The sequence below is a fragment of the Monodelphis domestica genome, chromosome 2 (genome assembly GCF_027887165.1).
Source record: "Monodelphis domestica isolate mMonDom1 chromosome 2, mMonDom1.pri, whole genome shotgun sequence".
NCBI lineage: Eukaryota > Metazoa > Chordata > Mammalia > Didelphimorphia > Didelphidae > Monodelphis > Monodelphis domestica.
In genome coordinates this window covers 27,858,454-27,877,081 of record NC_077228.1, presented here as the reverse complement: position 1 = coordinate 27,877,081, position 18,628 = coordinate 27,858,454, and the positions used below count along the sequence as shown (strand labels likewise).

At 38.4% G+C, this 18,628-nt stretch overlaps 1 protein-coding gene across 5 annotated transcripts in view; it reads right to left on the bottom strand.

Annotated features, from left to right (window-relative positions):
* Positions 1-18,628, bottom strand: part of FAF1 (Fas associated factor 1) — a 438,628-nt gene that overhangs the window by 110,840 nt on the left and 309,160 nt on the right. For all 5 annotated transcript variants that reach the window (XM_056815169.1, XM_007480191.3, XM_016429780.2 and 2 more), the window contains 3 exons: positions 5,877-6,003; positions 4,884-4,947; positions 2,796-2,877 (listed from right to left, as the gene is read on the bottom strand). In XM_056815169.1, the coding sequence (XP_056671147.1) occupies positions 2,796-2,877; positions 4,884-4,947; positions 5,877-6,003 (273 nt within the window). The remainder of the gene's footprint in view (positions 1-2,795; positions 2,878-4,883; positions 4,948-5,876; positions 6,004-18,628) is intronic.

Below are 18,628 nucleotides of genomic sequence, written 5' to 3'. Positions count from 1 at the left end.
GAAGAAGTACAGTGGCACAGCTCTGTGTGATGGTATCTTATGCCTCTACTTAACTTATGGCTACTTTCCCAGTACACAATAGGTACATAATAATAATGGGATAAATGTTTGGTGAATGAATGAAAATCAGTCGCTAAAGATTGCAAAATAGTTACTACTGGGTAGAAGAAAATGAGCAACACACATTATGGGTTCTTAAAGCCTGGTATACACACTGAACTTGTCAGAGGACTTGTGTTCAAGTTTCTTCTCTGCCACTCACTAGCAGTGAAACTAAAGGCAAGTCACTTGACACTCCCAGGCTCAGTTTCTCCATCTGTAAAATGGGAACAATCATACTTGCACTATTTACCACACAAGAAAACATTGTTGTGTGAGATGCATTCTTTCCCTCTCTGTCTTCCCACCCCCTCCTCCCCAATATATATTTATGAGAGGGATGCTGTTGGGAAATATCTAGCCTGTGGACTAGCTGATCTTTTGATAAATGCAAAGGAAACACTCTGAGCCTAAGAGGACTAAAGGCCTGGATTCACAAACTGCCATTATTTTGAAGATAGGACATCAGGAACTTGGCTTTCTCTTTTCAAAATGATGAGATCAGACAAGATGATTTTTCAGATTTCTTTTAGCACCAATGCCTGTGAGTCTGGGGATAACTCTGTCAGACAATTTATCTTCATATTGGAGAATTATGAATCACACAAAATAAATTGCGGCTCAATTCTCTTACAAGCAGAATAAGGAAAAGGGTCTGAATGTCCAAGCCTTACTTTTAAAGAAAGGAACTGAGGGAAGAATGACAAAAGCACCTCAGGTTTGGCTAGGAAAGATTTCCTAGTAATGAATGACTCACCTTCTAAGATAGCTTCCAGATGGGATGTGAAGGTGTCATTTTATTATCTCTAAAACAAATGGTCTCCATTCAGCCTTAAACATACCTTCCAGCTCAAATATTTAGTAATTCTCCTGAACAATGGCAAAGACTTTCATCTGTCAAATAGCCCAAAGCTCATGAGCACAGAAGGAGCAAACAAGTAGCAGTCAGGCTGCTGCTAACAATTACAGCATGCCTCCCAAAGTCTGGCTTAGCTGGTCAGCACAGACAGTGGACAAGGGGTCAGTCAAGTGGGCTAAGTTTCAAGCTTCAGTTCTGCCTTGAATTCATGAAGTCTGAGCAAGTTCCTTCCTCTAGTCCCTGGGCCTTAGCTCTCTCCCCATAAACTGCATGGGTAGGATAGATTCTGCATCTTTTACAGCTCTTGGTGCTTTTCACTTATATGATTTAAAAGTAAGGCAGTAAAGCACACACACAGGACAGTTCTGCAATAGGAAGGTTTACTGCTGGGCACTCTTTGAGATCCTGCTTCTGGGAAGGGAGCTTCTGAACTCTGCCTTGGAAGCCTTCCTGATGTTTTCATGCTGCCACTGGAAAGGCTCTGAGCTGGGCCTTGGCCCTTCCCAGTGCCTGGCACATTGTAGAGGCATCATCAACTTGCTGAATGACTGCTGAAAACCTGTCAGCATGACAGGCAGGCCTAAAATCCTAGTGCCTTGTTCTTTGAAGAAAGTGTAGGCAAGACACTCTTTAAGGGCCTATAGTCATTCTTTTAATTGCCTTTTTGTAATATCACTTGATGAACAGATTTTCATTTCCATTTGTCACTAAATTACTTAATTTTATGTTGCAAAGTAAACAGCCTGGAGTCAGGGGACTGAAGGAAACTCAGGGCCAACCTCAGATGTGAGGATTAGCCTGAAAGCTGCCAGACCTTAAGCACCCAGCAGCTACTTCTGTTTCTGGTATACCTACTGGGAACTCCAGACTATTGGAGGTCTTAAGTATAGAATGGATGATCAAAAGATGGGAGGATATAGAGTTGGAATGGATATCCCCCCAGGTTTCCCTCGTCCTTCATGATCATCCTCCCAAACTCTTTATCCTAAAGAAGAAGAAACTGCAGAACAAAGAGAAGGAGAGCCATACACACTATCCCCGAGGCAGTAAAGTAGCCCACAGGAGGCTCCATCACTCCAGTCAGGGCCCTTTCCCCTACATTGTGGTGGTGCAGGTTCTTTCTCAAGCATGGAGGTACTTGACCAAATCCAATGCTCATTGAAATCTCTTCTAGCACTGAAATTCTACAATCGTTCAAAACTATTTACTCCAATTGAAGTATATACATTATTGCAGAATTATTTTTAAGAAATGCCTCTCTCATTTTATAATCTCCAACTCAAAGGCCCTCCTAGGAGAAATGAACTTTTCAACAGTCTGGTTTTCCTATACTAAAGTAGAAACTTTCAAAATGCTTCTCAACAAGAAATGAATAGGAAAATAAATGAGAGATCTTAAAACAGGACACTACAAAATCTGATTCAGAAAAGGTTTAAGTAGAAAAAAAAATTAAGTAGTGATTACATTCTGTTAGTAGCTATAAAAAACATCACCTACAGGATCGGAAAACAAAATTGGTGGTCTCATTTATTCCCAGGACAAGAGACACTTTCCTGAGTTCCTCCTTTCCTCAGTAATGCCATACACAGTCAATGCTCTGTTTTTTACTATGGCTTACTCTCTTCAAAGTCAATTTTAAAAAATCTGTCTTTGAAAATGTATCATTAGTCCTAAGGCCACAATGTGGAGATGAGTGAAAAGAGTAGATAGGTTAACAAATGCAGATCTTCTGATTTGGAGGGTGCATCCTAGCTCTGAGCCAAGATTCCTGTCTATGGGGTAATCTTCGGGCCACAGATAGCCCTTCTGATGTGACAGTGTCCCAGAGTTCACTTACATCTCGAGCTTTCCCATAGAAGGCTTCTTGGAAAGCAGCCTCTAGTGATCCAATAAAATAAACAGGATGGCAGTCTCCATATCTAGGGAAAAAATGAAGATAATGATGAATCACAATGGATTTTATATTGACTTTGATACTTCATAACTAAACGTTTAATGTTTTATTTAAAGAAATACAAGGTAAGGGGGAGCAACGTGGCTCAGTAGATAGAGAGCCAGGCCTGGAGACAGAAGGCCTTGGGTTCAAATGTGATCTCAGATACTTCCTAGCTGTGTGACCCTGGGCAAAGTCATTTAAACCCAATTGTTTAGTCTTTACCCCTCTTCTGTTTTGGAAATGATACTTCATATCAGTTCTAAGAATTGATAGAAGGTTATTCATTTCACCTGACCCTCTGCCCAGAAGCCCATTGGGAGCACACATGGGGGTAAGATGGGCAGCTCACAGGGGACAAAGCTAGAGGGGAGCAGAGCCCTCAGGCCATTCCTCTCCCCCTCGCTATACTCATTAAGGATATTCCTCACTTCACTCAGTCCTCTGCCCAGCAGCCCAATGGGAGTGCTTTCTCTCTCCCCTGTGTATGGGGTAAGGGAGGGTGGGGCATACCTAGCAAGTGGGGGGGGGGGGGGAAGGGGTATGGCAGGAGATCTGGGGGGAGGGGCAGGGGTGGTGCCCAGCACTCCATCTCTAAAAAGATCACCATTACTGTCCTAGAGAGCCAATTTTCAAATATCTCCCTACACCTTCAATTAAACTTCATTTATGTTCAGTATTCCAACACTTTCAGTGAGAGTAGGGCACTTTGAAGTCAGTAATCCAACAAAGAAAAGGGATATATATCAGACTGACATTTTTTTTTTAAACCCATACCTTCTGTCTTGGAATCAATACTGTGTATTGGTTCCAAGGCAGAACAGTGGAAAGGGCTAGGCAATGGGGGTTAAGTGACTTGCCCAGGGTCACACACCTGGGAAGTATCTAAGGCCAGATTTGAACCTAGGATCTCCTATCTCTAGGCCTGGCTCTCAATCCACCGAGTTAACCAGCTGCTCCTGAGACTGACATTTTTTAAATGCAGAAGAGAGGCATTCTCCTTTGCAAGAAAGAGAAGGCTGGCTCCAGAGTCAGGAGGCCTAGGTTCAAGTGTTAGTTCTGACACACCCCAGCCAGGAGATACTAGGAAAGTCATACAGACCATCAGGGCCTCAGGGAAGTCTCCAAAGCTGTCTGTGCACATTTCTAAGAAAGGGCTGACCTACATTAGAGAAAGAGACTCCCTACTAAGAAGTTCTCCAGCCCAGTGAAATTCCAGGGCTGGCCTAAGAAAAAGAGCTCTTTTGGGGCTCTAAGCACTTTAAAGATGGAGTGTCACTGACTCTCTTTACAATAAATTAAAGATCCACAAGGAATAAATAGGAGTCTCCTCAATCTTATTTGAGGCTTATAGTGAAACATTGGTCTATGAGTAAAGAACCTTGAGTTCTGGCTCTGGCTGGGTTGGGAACACCAGGGAGGTCTCTGGGAAGTTCCTTTTGCTCTCTGACTTAAAGCTTTGGACTCCATAAAATGAAAGGGATGGATGAAGCCATCTAAGTTTCCTTCTAACTCCAATGAATATATTTAGCTGCTCGACTATTATTTCTTAATTTTCTTAAATAATCAAAATTGAATTTCAGGGGGAGTATACTATTTTAAAGCATAATACAGAGAATATAGTCTATGTGAACAATTTCTAAATATTTTCATTATTTTACCAGTTCTTAAGTTTTATTTGTACTATTCTTACCTTGAAAAAAAAAACAACTAAATAAACATATCCTTTTAGGAGTGGAGGGGCTGCAGTAGGTGGCAGTAGGGAGTATAGTCATGCCAGAATACCCTCAAACCTTGCTAAGTAGGAAAATATCTGCCATTAAGGCCCTAGAGGATGCTTCAGTGTCAGGAATCTATGAATTTCTATAGAAACTCAACTTTGGGACCATTAAATGTCTTCTTGACAGTTGTCCATGATGAAAACAGACCTGACTACCACAGCATTATAATAGAAATATACATCAAGCTTATATGTTACTGATTTAATCCTACCTTGAAGAAAACTCTGCTGTAAATTGTAATAAGGCATCCCCTTCATTTTCTGCATTTTCTGGCACTAATTAAAAACAAAAAGCACAAAAACACACACATAACATCTAACCCCACATTTAAGAAACACATTACTGAACAAGCAGGAAACAAATGAAAGATTGGCACCTGTACCATAGCTTTTGGGAGAATTTCACCTACTAATGCCTGTGCACACATTACATGATTTTGGCAAAACAAAATGAACAGAAACCTTAGGGAACAATGAACATTCTGCTAGTCCTATTGACAATACTCTGAGGAGTGTACAAAATGGGTGCCAGTTATCACTTAGGATTCTTAGCATTTTTCTTGAAAAAGTTGAAACATGATTTGTAATTAAATTACATTTATAGTAATAGGGCGTGGGGGGGAGAGAAAGTCAAATTTATTGAAAATACCAGGTAAATGTATGCTTGTAATAATCTTGGCAGGAATTCAGAAAGAGAATGGTCTAAATGTAGATCCAATCCTAGCCACCACAGTTCTTCCATTTCATGAATCTTCACTTTACCTCTATCTACCCATGGGGAGTGGGTATGTTATGAGGAAGAGGAAGAGAAGGTGGCACAAGTTAGCTTGCCTTAGGCTGGCTATGACAGAAAAGCAATGTTGGGCTTCTTCACACTGTCCACTGGCCAGGGGGACCCACCAGAATCTGCTGCTGCTCTTCATTAACCGGGAGGATGTAAGAATGAGACTCAAGTCTTGTTAGCAACAGCATCATGTCCAGAGCACAAGGTTCTTCGGTATATTTTGGAGTCATCAGGACTATAGAGGAGAGTGGATGCCAACTCTGGAAGACCTACTGTAGTTACTTTAGACCACTCCCTCTAGATCTGACCACAATAGGCAGTGGAGATTATGAAACCCTTCTTGTTTCCTTTCTGTTTTGGGTGGGCCTGTGTGCCAAAAACTCACTGATTCTAAGTTGGGCCCCAGAGTGTCAATACTCACTCATTGGTGATTTTCTCAGTGCAGAGGATGCAATACCGAACATCTCTCCATCATCCACCCCAAATTCAGGAGCATCTTCGAAGTCATCGCCGTCACTGTCACTAACCATGTGGACATCGGTGCATTGCTATTCAAGGAAAGGAGGGATGAGGCTAAGATTCCCCTCAGCAAGTCAAATGAAGAACCTCCCTCACCTGTGCCTCCTTAAATAATCTTCCCCTGTTTCTTCTGCTCCTAAACTGTAAGTTTTCTTAAGGCAGGTGCTTCTCTTGAGGAAAATACTTTGTGGATTCTGGTGGAATTAACAATAGAGGGTAGGCAATACTAATGGAATTTTAAGAGTCCTGCTCCCCTACACGTGATTTTAGAAAAATTATGAGAGAAGTGAGAAGGCAGGTAGTAAGCAGTCAGCCCTGGTAAGAAGGAATGAAAAAGGTGTGGACGGTAGATATGTTCTCTCCAGCCTCCCAAGGAACAAAAGTCTTTGGAAGCTTACTCTTACCCTCAAGGCTCTCCAAAATTTTGCATCAGGCTTTTTATGTTCATTCCCTACACAGTTTTTAGGTTAAGAAAGGGCCAATGCCCTGAGTGTCTGCTCCCTCCTACATTGTGCAGAACTATTTTTGAACTTTTGTTGAGACTTCTCCCTTTCCCTGGAATGTTCTCAATCACACAATCAATCCACAATCAAATGTTCTCTATGTGCTAAGGGTTGGAGGCACAAAGACAGGGAAAAAAAGCCTGTCCCTTCAGGGAGGCCACAGTGTAATGGAGGAGACAACACACCAGGCACAAAAACACATAACTGAGAGAATCACAACCTTCATGTAGTTGACATGCCACTGGGGGATAGAACATGTTTAAAGATAACAACACAAAGAACATATATCATAACACATCATGACTTGGAGGAGAAAAGAAGGCTAAGAAGTATCACCTCTTATAAGAAGCTGAGGTTCTCAAGGGCAAAGGTGAGGAGGGAGAGCACTGAGGGGTGGCAGTGAGACATGAAGAGTAGGCCAAAGTATTCTCTCTCCCTCTTTCTGGACTCTAACAGTTGATTGTGAATTCCATTTTGATCTCTGGATGTCCTCAGATAAAAGCATCATCTTGATTTATAATACTGATTTGCAATCACTTTAAGCTGCCTCTCTTTTGAATCTCTTCTCCTAGAGTGATGCTCCAGCCATATGGTTCATGCCACGAGAAAGCCAAATGCGCCCCTGGTTTAGGATCCCCAGGTGGCCCATCCCTCATGCCTCCTAGCAGAGACTTTTGCACTTTCTTGCTGGCTTATCCTGTGGGTTGTCACCTCTGATCTGTGGCCCTGTGAGGGCAGCTAAGTCACATGGATGTAGCCAAAATCAAAGCAGCACCAAGTCTGCTGGGGTCCTTCTTCATGCTTACCTAATGTGGGATCTTCAGCTCTTTGTCGTTTTTAGCAACTCCCCTGGAGAAATTGCTGACCTGCCCTGGACCTTAGTTCTCTTCTCTAAGAAATCACAATAGGTTCCAGAAGAGGTAGCATCTGTTCAACTCTAAACTCTACGATCGTGGGGCAGTCAAGTGTCCATCTTCAATTCAGAAAAGCAGTCAACTAAGCATTCCAAATTCAATCCACTATGCGTTCACACAGTTCTCCTCTCTACAGTCACTCCATAGTGTTACCTTCATAAAGCCCAGGATCTTGGAATCTTCTCAGTAACTCTGACCTCTTCAAAGGGAGGCATCCAAAAGCAGATTTGGGGGAGTCTCTCAATGAACTTCATGATGCACAGGAGCTCTAAGGCCCTTCTAGGCAGGACTAGGTCAGGGAAAGCATCTTCTAAAACATGAGATCAATAATCTCATTCATTAATGCTAACTGTGGAGAACAAGGAATTTCTTAATTCCATTTCCATGCAATCAAAGGAGGATGGCTCAATCCACCTTTAAAATAAAGTTCAGTTTCTTAAATTCCATTTGGGATGTTGGGATTCAAAGATTACCAAGAAGGGACCAGATTTGTGATTTCACTGGAACTGAGAACTCTGGGATGAAAAGACAATCAACCAATATATATCAGTATGTCTTCTGCTGTCTCAAGTATTGGAATGGGGATACAAGCTTAGATAAAGAGTCACACAGTTAGTTAGCAAGTGTCAGAGGTGAAACTTGAATTCAGAATTTCCTGACTCTGAACCTCCATGCACTAAATGAAGCTGTCTTTCAAATTATGATCAATATCATGCAGAAAGCCTGCATAGATATATTACTGGAGAAAACATACAATCCAATGATAAAGAAATGGCATGAAATACTTTCAGTTCCATAAATACCTGTAAAATATTTGCCTCTTATATTTAGGGTACCGTTTTAGGAGCTGGGGAAACACACACACACAAATACCTGCCTTGAAGGGCCTTACATTCTTTTGGTTATACATTTATACAGATACATAGAGGCAACATAATTTGAAAAAGGGGAAGAGCACTAAAAATGGGAGCGGGATACAGAGAATATGTGCTCCTACAGGAAGTGGTACTTGATCAGACTCTGAAGGATTCTGAAAGGTAAAGATGAGCAAGGTCATTCCAGACAACAGAGGAGTGTGCTATCTGCCCAGCCTGCCCTTCCAGGCTGACCTCTTTCTATTGTACCCAGTCTTCATTCTAGCCCATCTAGCCATTGCTTTCATGAGACATTCCATCTCCTGATTGCATTTATTTAAGTGATCTCTCATGTCTGCAATATACCCCACTTGATACAAGACGATTTTCCAGATGTCACCCAAGGAGATTCTTGTGACATTATTCTGCATATGTATTGCATTTGCTTCTTAGAATAGCCCAGGGGATACTCAACTGTTTTTGTGTTATAGAGGACCTCTTTTATGATATTTAGGGAAAGTCTATGGATCTATTTTTCAGAATCATTCTTTTAAATAATTGAAGGAAATGCTCAGTTTCATTAAAAGTTAGTGAAAATAAAGATTCCCCCCTACACACACACACCTCAGGTTTACAGACCCTCTGAGATCTACCCATGATCTAGAAGATCTACCCTAGCTCTAGAAGAATGGGAGCTTTCCAAAGGTGAATACCATATGGGTTCTTCTTATGACCTTCTAAGTGCCTGTCATAGTGACTGGCACACAGTAGGTACCAAATAAATGTGTTTTGCACTGAATCACTGCATTGTGAAAATGCAAGGAGGCAGAAGCTAGAATGCCAAGGAAGCACTTGGCAAACTCTGGTCTTAGAGGGCACCTGAAGATGGATGGCAATAAATCTTTAATGCTCAGCTAAGAGTAGGTACTTCATCTTAGTGTAAAGAGAGAGATGAGGGAGGTTTTTTGTTTTTTGTTTTTGTTTTATTGTGAAAGAGAACGATATGATCACACTCATGTCTTAGGAAAATTATTTTAGAAGCTATGTACTAACATAAACTTGATTTGTCTTCTAAAAATTTTTCATTCTCTGTGTCAATTTTTAAAGATAACAAGAATGTCATTATTGGACTATGGAATTATTAATATCTGAAAAGTCATTCAACTCCTCCTGGAAAAAAATATCAGGCTGCATATCTGCAGACTTGTTTTCTAGTTTGGATTCTATGAAAAGTTGATTGTATGACCTTGGTTAAATGCATGATATTTTTGAAATATTGCTATAATTTCCTTGCTAGTATTTTATTTGAAAATTTGGCATCAAATTCATTAGGAAAACTGGTCAATAGTTTTGTTTCTCTGTTTTTGTTCTTCCTGGTTTAGGCATCAGTACCATATTTATGCCACTAAATTACTTGGTAGGACTCCTTTGTTTTTTTTTCCAAAAAGTTTATGTAGTATTGGAATTAATTGTTTTTTACAAGTTTGGTGGAATTCACTTCTGAATCCATCTGGTTCTGGGGATTTTTTTCTTAGGGAGGTCAATCTATTTTTCTAAGACAGGGATATTGAAATATTCTATTTTCTTTTCTGATAATCTGGATAATGTCCATGTTTATAAAAATTCATCCATTTCACTTAGACTGCTAGATTTACTGGTGAATAATTGGGCAAAATAGCTCCAAATAATTGCTTTAATTTTGTCTTATCTTCATTGATGGCTTTTTCACCCTTTTCATTTTTGATACTTGTAGCTGGGTTTTCTTCTTTTGTTTTTAATCAAATTAACCAATGGTTTCCCTATTTTATTGTTTTCTCCCATAACACCAGCTTCTAATTTTATTTATTTGTTCAATGGTTGACTTACTTTCTATTTTATTAATCTATCTTTTGATTTTCAGGACCTCCAATCTGATATTTAAGTGAAGATTTTGAAATTTGTACTTTTCCTACCATTTTTAGTTACATATCCAAATCACTGATTTGTTTTTTCAATGTCTTATTGATTTAAATACTTAGAAATTTTTTCCCAAGTACTATTTTAGCTGTATTGCATACATTTTGGCATGTTGTCTTATTACTGTCATTTTCTTTTAATGAAATTATATATTGTTTCTATGATATATTGTTTGACCACTCTTATTCATTCATTCTTTAGGATTATAATTTTAGTTTCTAAATAATTTTAAAATTATGTTTCTATAATCTTTAATTAAAGGTAATTTTTATTGCATTATGATCTGAAAAGGATGTAGTTAATATTTCTGCTTTTCAACAATTGGTTGTGAAGATTTAAAACCCTAGTTCCATGTTGGTGAACCTAAGGCACACATGTCAGAGCATGGTGGAAGGGACTCCATTCCCCTACTCCATGTACCTGAGGACATATCTCATATGAACTGTCCCTCTGCCTAGCAGCCTAAGGGGAACTCTTCCTCCCTCCTCTGTCTGGGGTAAGGCAGGGGGCTTACATGTGGCCTGAGGGTTGAAGTTTGAGCACTTGAACTCTAAGGTCTCTAAAGGGTTCACCATTACTGTCCTAGTTTATGGTCTTTCTTTGTGTAGGTGCCATGTACCACTGGGAATAAGGTATATTTCTTTCTATTCCCATTCAACATCCTACAGAGGTCTATTATAACTAAATTTTCTAAAATTCTATTAATTTCCTTAATTTCTTTCTTGCTTAATTTTTTAGTTGGATCTATCTAATTCTTAAGAGGGGAAATTTGATAACCCCTACTAGTAAAGTTTTGTTATTTCCTCTAACTCATTTGAATTTTCCTTAATAATTTAGATGCTATATCATTTGCTTTCTCTATATTTAGTACTGATATTATTTCCATGTCTATAGTATCTTTCATTTTTATTAATTCCTTCATTATTGAGCCCTTCCCTTCTATCTTGGAATCAATATTGCATATTGGTTCCAAGGCATAAGAGTGGTAAGAACTAGGAAATGGGGGTTAAGTGACTTGCCCAGGGTCACATAGCTATGAAGTGTCTGAGGCCAAATCATTTAATTTATTTTTTAAACCTAAATTTCAGTCTTAGAATCAATACTGTGTATTGGTTCCAGGGCAGAGGAGCAATAAGGTCCAGGCAATGAGAGTTAAGTAATTTTCCCAGGGTCACATAGCTAGGAAGTGTCTGAGGCCAGATTTGAATACACAACCTTCTGTCTCCAGGCTTGGCTCTCAATCTACTGAGCCACCTAGTTACCCTCTCTATGGTTCCTTTGAGCAAAAAAATAGTTTTCCTGCTTAGTCATTTTAATTAGGGCTATTTTTGCTTTTGCTTTGTCTGAGATCATAATTGCTACTTCTGTTTTGTTGTTGTTTTTATGCTTCAGCTAAAGCGTGATAGATTTTGCTTTAGCCCTATATCTTTAATCTATGTGTTGCTCTACTTCAAGTGAGTTTCTTGTAAAAAATATATTGTATAGCATTCTGGTTTTTAATCTACTTTTTCCAGTTTTGTTTTATGGATGAATTCATCTCCTTCACATTTACAGTAATGATTATTAACAAGTGTAAGTAGGGCCCTTATATCAACAGTTTTGATATCTGTGGTTTTAAGTATCCACAGTCAATTGCTAAATTGAAGCACTGCCAGCACAAACTAAATGCTCTTAGGGGGCTGAAAATCAAACCTAACAACAAGAGAGAGCCAAGGAACCCTCCTGCTGGACTCAACTTAAAAGGTACACTCCCCAAAAGCTTGAATTTGAGAACACTCAGGTTTAAGGAAGATCCCACGTCCCTCCCCCACCTAGAGTGCTAAGCCTTCAGCAGAAGCTGGAACCTCTGGGCAGGCAAGGATGCTGGTCTGGAGAGAGTATCTTGCAGGCAAAGCTGTGCCAGGCTCAGAGCATTGAACACAGGTTGTGGGGAAACAGTTGAGGAAGCACAGAGCAGGCAGCCTACTTGCAACAGGAGAGACACTCCATATTGCCCCCCTTCTCCAGGTTTTGGCCTCAGGGCACATCCAGCCTAACCCAGAGGGATTTAATCCCATCAAAGCATTCAGAGGGCAGGGAAGCTCAAGCTCCAACACTCCTCCCCCACTGACTGCACTGAGAGATTTTCTGATTAAGCTCAAAGGGTGAAGGCTGACAGAAAATCCCAAAACCACAGATCCAACAAAAAAATGAGAAGAGCAAGAGCTCAGGGACCTACAGGGAGTAAAGAAGGGGTAAATATGAGCAAACAACAGAAAAAGAAAAAGAAATTACAATTGACAGCTTCTATACAGGCAATGAACAAAGAGCAAATGGAACTGAGAAGGATGAGGGAACACCAAGCCAAAAAAAAAAAAAAACAAACAAACCCTGAAACCCCAGCAAATTAGATACAGGCTTTGGAAGAATTCAAAAAACAATTCAAAATGCAATTAAGAGAGGCTGAAGACAACTGGGAAAAGAACTTAAAAAGCAAGATAAGTCATCTGGAAACAGAAAACAGTGTCTTGAAAGCCAAAATTAATCAGCTTGAAAATCAGGCAAAGGAGATGAAAGATGACCTCCAAAGAAAATCAGACCAGAAGGAGAAAAATGACCAAAAAGCCAGTGATGAAATCCAGTCTTTAAAAACCAGAATACAATAATTAGAAGCAATCAACTTCACAAGGCAGCAGGACACTATAAAACAAAATCAAAAGAATGAAAAAATTGAGGAAAATATGAAGCACCTCATTCATAAAACAGAAGATTTAGAAAATCGTTCCAGGAGAGACAAATTAAGAATCATTGGTCTACTAGAAGACCATGACAAAAGAAAAAGCCTGGACATCATACTGCAGGAAATTATCCAAGAAAACTGCCCCGATATTCTAGAACAAGAGGGAAAAGTGGAGATTGAGAGAATCCACAGGTCACCTCCTGTACTTAATCCCCAAATGACAACACACAAGAATGTTATAGCCAAATTCAAGAACTATCAGACCAAGGAAAAAATATTATAAACTGCTAAGAAGAAGTCATTCAGATACCATGGAACCACAGTGAGGATAATAGGATCTGGCTACATCTACACTGAAGGACTGAAAGGCATGGAATATGATATTCTGGAAAGCAAGGGAACTAGGTCTACAACCAAGAATCAATTACCCAGAAAAACTGACTATATTCTTACAGGGGAAAGTATGGTCATTGAACAAAATAGTAGAATTCCAAGCATTTGTAAAGAAAAGACCAGACCCGAACAGAAAATTTGATGCCCAAGCACAGAACTCAAGAGAATCATAAAAAGGTAATTAAGAGGGGGAAAAAAAACAAAACAAAAAACCTTTTGTTTTTAAGAGACCTAATAACTTAAAATGATAAGTATCTCTATAAGAAAAGAGAACATTGGTAACTCTTAAAAACTGTTATTATCATCACCTGGGCAGCTAGAAGAATTACACATGGAGGGAAGAGTGACAAACTGTATAAGATGAAATGCCAAGATATAACTATATATAGAGATATGTATGCATAAATGCATATAAATGTGTGTGTGTATATATATATATATATACATATATATATATACACACACACACACACATAACTAGAGCTAAAAAAAGAGGTTAATACTAAAAGAAATGGGAAAAGAAACAAAAGGGGGTAAATTTATATGTCACAAAGAAGGGCATGGTGGGAGGGGGGAGAACATCAATATACTGGAATGGTAAATATGTTGGAGATAGGAAATACTCAATTCTTACATGCACTGAAATTGACTTAAGGAGAGAAGAACAATCCAATCCATTGGGGCAGAGAATTGATTTGAGCCTCATAGGGAAGTAGAAGGGTAACAAACAGATTGGTGGGGAGGGAAGCAGTACAAGGGAGGGAGAGGTTGGGGGGGGTAGTTTTAAAAGACTGTAAAGAAAATAAGAGGGAGATAAGAAGGGAGAGGGGTAGAAAGGGAAGTAAAACAAGGGTGGGAATTAGGGGGAATGGTTAAAAATAAAACATTGGTGTAGAAGGAAAAAGTGAAAGAAGAAAAGGCAGGACTAGGAGTAGAAATCAAAATGCAGGGAAATACACAGCTGGTAATCGTAACTCTGAATGTGAATGGAATGAACTCACCCATAAAATGCAAATGAATAGCAGAGTGGATTAGAAACCAAAACCCTATCATATGCTGTCTACAAGAAACACATGAGGAAGGTAGACATGCATAGGGTGAAAGTAAGAGGATGGAGCCAAATCTATTGGTCATCAATTGATAACAAGAAGGCAGGAGGCTCAATCATGATATTTGACAAAGCCAAAGTAAAAAGAGATAGGGAAGGTAATTACATCCTGATAAAAGGTAGTATAGACAATGAGGAAATATTATATGTACATATATCAACATGTATGCACCAAAAGGCATAGCATCCAAATTTCTAAAGGAGAATCTAGTGGAGCTCAAGGATGAAATAGATAGAAAAACTATACTAGTGGGACACCTGAACCTTCCTATCAGAACTAGATAAATCAAACCAAAAAATAAATAAGGAAAATGGTAAGAGAAATGAATGAAATCTTGGAAAAATTAGAATTAGTAGATATGTGGAGAAAAATAAATAGGGAGAAAAAGGAATACACATTCTTTTCAGCAGCACATGGTACATTCACAAAGACTGACCATGTACTAGGGCATAAAAACATTGGAAACAAGTACAAAAGGGCAGATATAATAAATGCAACCTTCTCAGATCACAATGCAATGAAAATAATAATTAGTAAGTGTACATGGAGAGGTAAATAATAAATTAATTGGAAATTAAACAATATGATTCTCCAAAATTGGTTAAAGAATAAATCATAGAAACAATAATTTCATTGAAGAAAATGACAATGATGAGACATCCTTTCAAAATCTATGGGATGCAGCCAAAGCAGTACTCAGAGGGAAATTTATATCCTCAAGTTCATATATTAACAAATTAGAGAAGGCAGAAGTCAATGAATTGGGCATGCAAATAAAAAAAAAAAACTAGAAAGTGAACAAATTAAAAACCCTCAGATGAAGACTAAATTAGAGATCTTAAAAATCAAAGGAGAAATTAATAAAACTGAAACTCAAAGAACTATTGATTTAATAAATAAGACTAGAAGCTGGTACTTTGAAAAAACAAATAAAATAGACAAAGTACTGGTCAATCTAATTTAAAAAAGGAAAGAAGAAAACCAAATTGACAGTATCCAAGATGAAAAGGGAAACCTCATCTCTAATGAAGAGGAAATTAAGGCAATCATTAAAAACTATTATGCCCAATTATGTGGCAATAAATATGGCAATCTAGGTGATAAGGATGAATATTTACAAAAATATAAACTGCTTAGACTGACAGAGGAAGAAATAAATTACCTAAACAACCCTATATCGGAAAAAGAAATTGAACATACCATCAAAGAACTCCCTAAGAAAAAATCCCCAGGTCCAGATGGATTCACAAATCAAACATTCAAAGAACAACTAATCCCAGTATTATACAAACTATCTGACAGTATAAGCAAAGAAAGAGTTCTACCAAATTCATTTTACGACATAAATATGGTACTGATTCCAAAGCCAGGCAGGTCAAAAACAGAGAAAGAAAACTACAGATCAATCTCCTTAATTAATATAGATGCAAAAATCTTAAATAAGATATTGGCAAAAAGATTCCAGCAAGTGATCACGTGGGTTATTTACTATGGCCAGGTAGAATTCATACCAGGAATGCAAGGATGGTTCAATATTAGGAAAACCATCACGTAATTGACCATAATAACAAGCAAACCAACAAAAATCACATAATTATCTCGATAGATGCAGAAAAAACCTTTGACAAAATACAACACTCATTCCTATTGAAAATAATAGAAAGCATAGGAATAGAAGGGCCTTTCCTAAAAATAATAAACAGTATATATCTAAAGCCATCAGCAAACATCATCTGCAATGGGGATAAACTCGAAGCCTTTCCAATAAGATCAGGAGTGAAACAAGGATGCCCATTATCACCTCTATTATTTAACATTGTACTGGAAACACTAGCTGTAGCAATTAGAGAAGAAAAAGAAATTGAAGGTATTAAAATGGCAATGAGGCGACCAAGCTATCACTCTTTGCGGATGATATGATGGTCTACTTAAAGAATCCTAGAGAATCAACTAAAAAGCTAGTCAAAATAATCAACAACTTTAGAAAAGTTGCAGGATACAAAATAAACCCACATAAGTCATCAGCATTTCTACATATCTCCAACATATCTCAGCAGCAAACAGTTTAACCTTAATGATTCCTTTATGATTTCTCTTCCATGTTTACTTTTTTATAGGTCTCTTGAGTCTTGTATTTGAAAGGCAAAATTCTATTCATCTCTGGTCTTTTCTTAATGTATGTTTTAAAGTCCGCTTTCCATTAAATATCCATTTTTCCCTCATAAGGATTATACTGTTTTGTTGGGTAGATGATTCTAGTTGAATTTTTAGATCCTCTGCCTTCTGGAATATTATATTCCAAGCCTTTTGATCCTTTAATATAGAAGCTGATGTCTTGGATAATCCAGACTGTGGCTCCATGATATTTGAAGTGTTTCTTTAAGGCAGCTTGGAATATTTTTCTCCTTGACTTGGTAGCTTTGGAATTTGGTTACAATATTCCTAGTAGTTTTCATTTTGGAACTTTTTTAAGAAGATGATTAGTGGATTCTTTCAATTTCTATTTTACTCTCTGAATCTAACATTGGGTAGTTTTCTTGACAATTTCTTGAAAAATGATGTCTAGGCCCTTTATTTAATCATGGGTTTCTGGTGGTTCAATAATTCTTAAATTATCTGTTCTTAATCTAATTTCAAGGTCAATAGTTTTTCCAATGAACTATTTCAAATTTTCTTCTATTTTTTCATTCTTTAGATTTCATTTTATTATTTCTTGGTATTTCATGGAATCATTAGCTTCTACTTGCCCAATTCTAATTTCTAAGGGAGGATTTTCTTCAATAAACCTTTGTGCCCTTTTCCATTTGGCTAATTCTGCTTTTTAAATAGTTTTCTTCAATGGATTTTGTGCCTCTTTTGCCATTGGCATTTTAAAAAAAGCAAAGAACCCTTACCTTCTGCCTTACAATCAATACTATGTATTGGTTCCAACTCAGAAGGGCGGTAAGGGCTAGGCAATGGGGGTTAAGTGACTTGCCCAAGGTCATACAGCTAGGAAGTATCTGAGGCCAGATTTGAATGTAGGACCTCCCATCTCTAGGCTTGGCTCTCAATCCACTTTGCTACCCAGCTGCCCCTCATTATTTTCTTTTTTAAAGTGTTAATTTCTTCAGTATTTTTGGTGCCTCCTTTACCAAACTACTGACTCTTTTTTCTTGAGTTTCATGCATCACTCATCTCTTTTCCCATTCTTTCCTCTACCTCTCTTATTTGACTTTTAAAATCCCTTTGAGCTCTTCTAGGAATTCTTTTTAGGACTGAGATCAATTCACATTTTTCTTTGAGGCTTTGGCCCAAACTGTTTTGACAATGTTGTCTTCTGAATTGTTGTTCCTCCCATCTTAGTAACTTTATATGGTAAGGTTCTTTTTTGTTGTTGCTTGCTCATTTTTCAGTCTATTTCTTAACTTTTAACTTCATATTAAGATTGGACTCTGTTCCTGGGGTGATGGGGATAAGGCTCCAAGCTTCAGTTTTTTCATGCTGCTGTTTTCAGAGTTAGTTCTGAGAGGACTGTATGTTTCAATTTTTCCAAAGCAGTAAGATCTAAGGAGAGATGTAGTCACTGCTCTCCTAGCCTATTCTCTGGTCTCTGAGAGAACAAAAGTACTCCTGTCTGTTTTGGATCTGTGACTAGGGTCTCTTTTCTTGATAGAGCTTCTCTTAATTGTGGAACTGCAACCCAAAATGTTGACCCAGAACCGCATGTAGGCAATGCAAAAGAATCCTGCACCCAGTGGCAGCAAAAGGTCCCTGGTAATCTCCTTCTGACCAGTTATCTGACCCCCAAATTGTCTGTGGGCTAATAGCTTTGAAAGACACTATCAATTAAGTTGCCCCCATAGTCTCCTGATGGCTTGCCAACACCTGGGTTATGTTCTCACTCCATTGAGACAGACCTTTCCTGAAGACTTTTTAAGTTGTTTTGGGCAGAAAAAATGGTTTTACTACATCCTTTCATTGGTTCTACTGTTCCAGAATTCATTTTAAAATGATTTGGGAGCAGCCAGGTGGTTCAGCAGATAGAAAGCCAGGCCTGGAGTCAGGAAGACCTGGGTTCAAATCTGGATTCAGACATTTTCTGGCTGGATGACCCTGGGAAAATCACTTAACCTTCATTTCCTAGACCTTACTGCTCTTCTGTCTTGGAACCCATGCTTAATATTAATTCTAAGAAAGAAGATGAAGGTTAAAAAAGAAAAAGAA